At 45.8% G+C, this 3,013-nt stretch overlaps 1 protein-coding gene across 1 annotated transcript in view; it reads left to right on the top strand.

Annotated features, from left to right (window-relative positions):
• FAM120C (family with sequence similarity 120C) overlaps positions 1–3,013 on the top strand; it is a gene marked incomplete at its 5' end in the record, with an annotated part of 124,500 nt that continues 121,487 nt past the window's right edge. Inside the window, one exon of the mRNA XM_010845890.1 lies at positions 1–375. Within this exon, the coding sequence (XP_010844192.1) occupies positions 1–375 (375 nt within the window). The remainder of the gene's footprint in view (positions 376–3,013) is intronic.

Genomic DNA, 3,013 nt, shown 5'->3' with positions numbered 1-3,013 from the left:
CCGCCCCCTCCGCTGCCCGGGGCCCGGGTGCTTGTGGACGCGGGCTCAGCGCTGCCGCGGCTTTATGGCGGCTACCAGACGGATTGGGTGTGTGGCGGCCAATGGAACGCCATGCTGGGCTACTTGTCAGCGCTCTGTCAGGCTTGTGCCTATCCCGGCGGCGACGGCCTGGAGCTGGTGGTCATGTTCCCCGGGGGCTTGGGTAAGGACCGGCTGGCCGAATGGGGCCGTCGGTGCCAGGCCGAGCGGCAGACAGCGCAACTGATCGTGGGACACGTGGGCAACAAGGGCACCCCTCCTCCTCGGGCCTGGTTCCTGCCACCGGCCTGCCTGAGCCACTGCGTGAGGCTAGCACTCATCCGCTTCCGGGTCAAGGTGAGGGAGGGGCCGGATCTTAAATAACTCGCCCCACACCTATTCCCTCAACTAAACACCTAACCACCCACCCACTTACCTTTCTCCCATTTACCCACTCACCGCCCAGTCGGCTAACCCACTTGCCTAAGCACCCTTGATCATTTTATCCATCTACCCAACCCTTCATACCACCCCCTACTGATTCGCTCACCTGCATAACCACATCTCTCTGCCCATGTCGTCCCAATAACCCCCTTTACCCAGTTGGCCTATCTCTGGATTTTAGCAGAATTTCTTTTGTAGCTCCATCTTTCTCCTGCTGTTTTCTGCCTCAGGCTGAAATGCCCTTTTCAAATTTTACAGTTGACATCCTTCTGTTTCTCTTTCCAACCCTGCAGCAGATCAGTTAAACATGTTAATTGAACACCTTTCTTCTACAACTTTTCCCCGAATTTTGAACCATTGCTTCTTTTGCACCCATCTGTCCATTCAACCATTTTCATTTCAACCTGTTTCTATCTCATCCTTCCTTAGCCTAAACAAACAAACAAACCGACTGGTTCACTTTTCAACAAGTATTAACCCACTAAGAGTAAGGTGTTTAAAAGACATGTGAGACATGGTTCCTGCCCTTGGAAAATCAGAATATACACATGAAACATTTATTCAATGATATAAATGTGTTATGTGATTACGCTTTATGGTAAAGATTGTAAGTATAGTACTTGTTTGGTGTATGTGTGTTGGGGGGCAATATTTGGGCTAAAATGCTCAGAGGAGGCTTTCTTGAAGTTGGACCTCACCTGGATCTTTTAAGAATGAATTGGATTTGAATTACTTGCAGGCTTGGGAAGAGGCTTCTTTAAAGGAGAGAAAGAAAGTGAGCAGAAGCAAATGGGAATATCAAGCATGTGAGGCCTCATGGGGGCCAGTCTAATCTCTGCATTGGGTCACTGCATATGGAGGGGCCTGGAGAACAGCTTGGCAGCACCCCCCAGTTCTTGGTACAACTGCTGTTGCTTTGTTTCTTTCCCATACTCTTAAGTTTCAAGTTCCTACGTGTAGGGAATAGCAAGGCTTGAGAATTAAAGGAGTTGGGCAGGAAAAAAAAAAGTACAGGGTTGAGTAGGACAGAACCACAAACCTATTCCCCAACCAAGGCTCTTGAGGATGTACACACAGTCAGAAGACGACATGGAACTGGAATCATAAACTAAGGAAATGGTGCTGGGTGGAGTAATGAGGAGGGGAAAATCTCAGCTGAGAGATTGAAAGACCCACGTAAAGAAACTTGCAGTGGTCATACAGCTTTTGGCTGAAGTCTAGTCATGCTAGACTTCTTGTGCTCAGCATCTAATACGTGCCTAGGCTGGGTAGATTATAGCTGTTTTTAATAATTTTTTTTTAAATTCAATCATAAGCTATCTCAATACAAAGTGGAAGAAATATATATATCAGACTCCATTTGCTTGCCTTCCTGACGGGGCATTTTTTCAGTAGTTTGTCCATTCATGGCCATTCTTTCCAGTTTGTTTTCACTGCTACCACTCCATCTTTAAGGACTTTTTACCTCATTGTCATTAACTTGGTTGCTGTCAACAGTGACTAAGGTTGATGGAATGCTCACTGTGTGCCAGCTGCTAATCTGGGTGCTTTATCAAATGAAAATTATATCATTTGATCCTCACAATAACCTGTGAAACAGTATTATCGTTTTTCAAACTAGGGAACTGAGGAACAGGTTTAGGAACTTGCCCAGAGTCACCTGGCAATAAATGGCAGAGCTAGGATACATGCCCAGGTGATCTGGCTCCAAAGCTCATGCTCTTAGCAACAGTGCTCTAAGATGAAGCCTTCTAAAGTGCCAGATTAAATCATTTCCATATTGGACTAAAATCTTCTCTGGCTTCTGGGTAAAGACAGGTTTGGGGCTGTTTGTTGTTATTTGTTGAGTACCTATAGGCTAGTAATATGTTGATTGCTGAGGATTCAGAATGAGGTCAGGGGATCACTACCCTCAAGAAGGTTAGATTTTAGTAAACGAGACAAGCTGAAAACAAAGTTGCAGATACTGTGAGCTAATTGCTCATGATTGAAAAATATGGTCCCTGTAGGGAGTATTGGTTAATTCTGGTTGAGAGTGAAAATTGAGGGAGGTTTCACAGATTGGTACTGAGCCTTGAAGAGGTCTGGAAAGGGTGGTTCAGAGAGTGGACACAGATGTGGAGACATAAAATGGCCTTTGAGCTCTGAATAGATTTTGATTAGAGGTTGGCAGGGTAGTTGAACACTGGGTTTGTGGTTTTCCAACTTCTTTGTTCATGCATATCATCAGCAAACATTTTTGAGAGGCAACCCTAAAATGACCTACTAAGATTCTTCAATACACATAGGCTCACTTTTAAAATCCCAGCAGTTCATAAAAAATATATCTTGGATTGGATAGATGGATTCCCTGGTGGCTTAGATGGTAAAGCGTCTGCCTACAATGCGGGAGACCCGGGTTCAATCCCTGGGTTGGGAAGATCTGGAGAAGGAAATGGCAAGTACTCCAGTACTCTTGCCTGGAGAATCCCATGGATGGAGGAGCCTGATAGGCTACAGTCCATGGGGTCGCAAAGAGTTGGACACGACTGAGCGACTTCATTTTCACTTT

This window comes from Bison bison, unplaced genomic scaffold (assembly GCF_000754665.1).
Source record: "Bison bison bison isolate TAMUID 2011002044 unplaced genomic scaffold, Bison_UMD1.0 scf7180017864227, whole genome shotgun sequence".
Classification (NCBI taxonomy): domain Eukaryota; kingdom Metazoa; phylum Chordata; class Mammalia; order Artiodactyla; family Bovidae; genus Bison; species Bison bison.
This window is presented reverse-complemented; position numbering and strand designations above follow the sequence as displayed.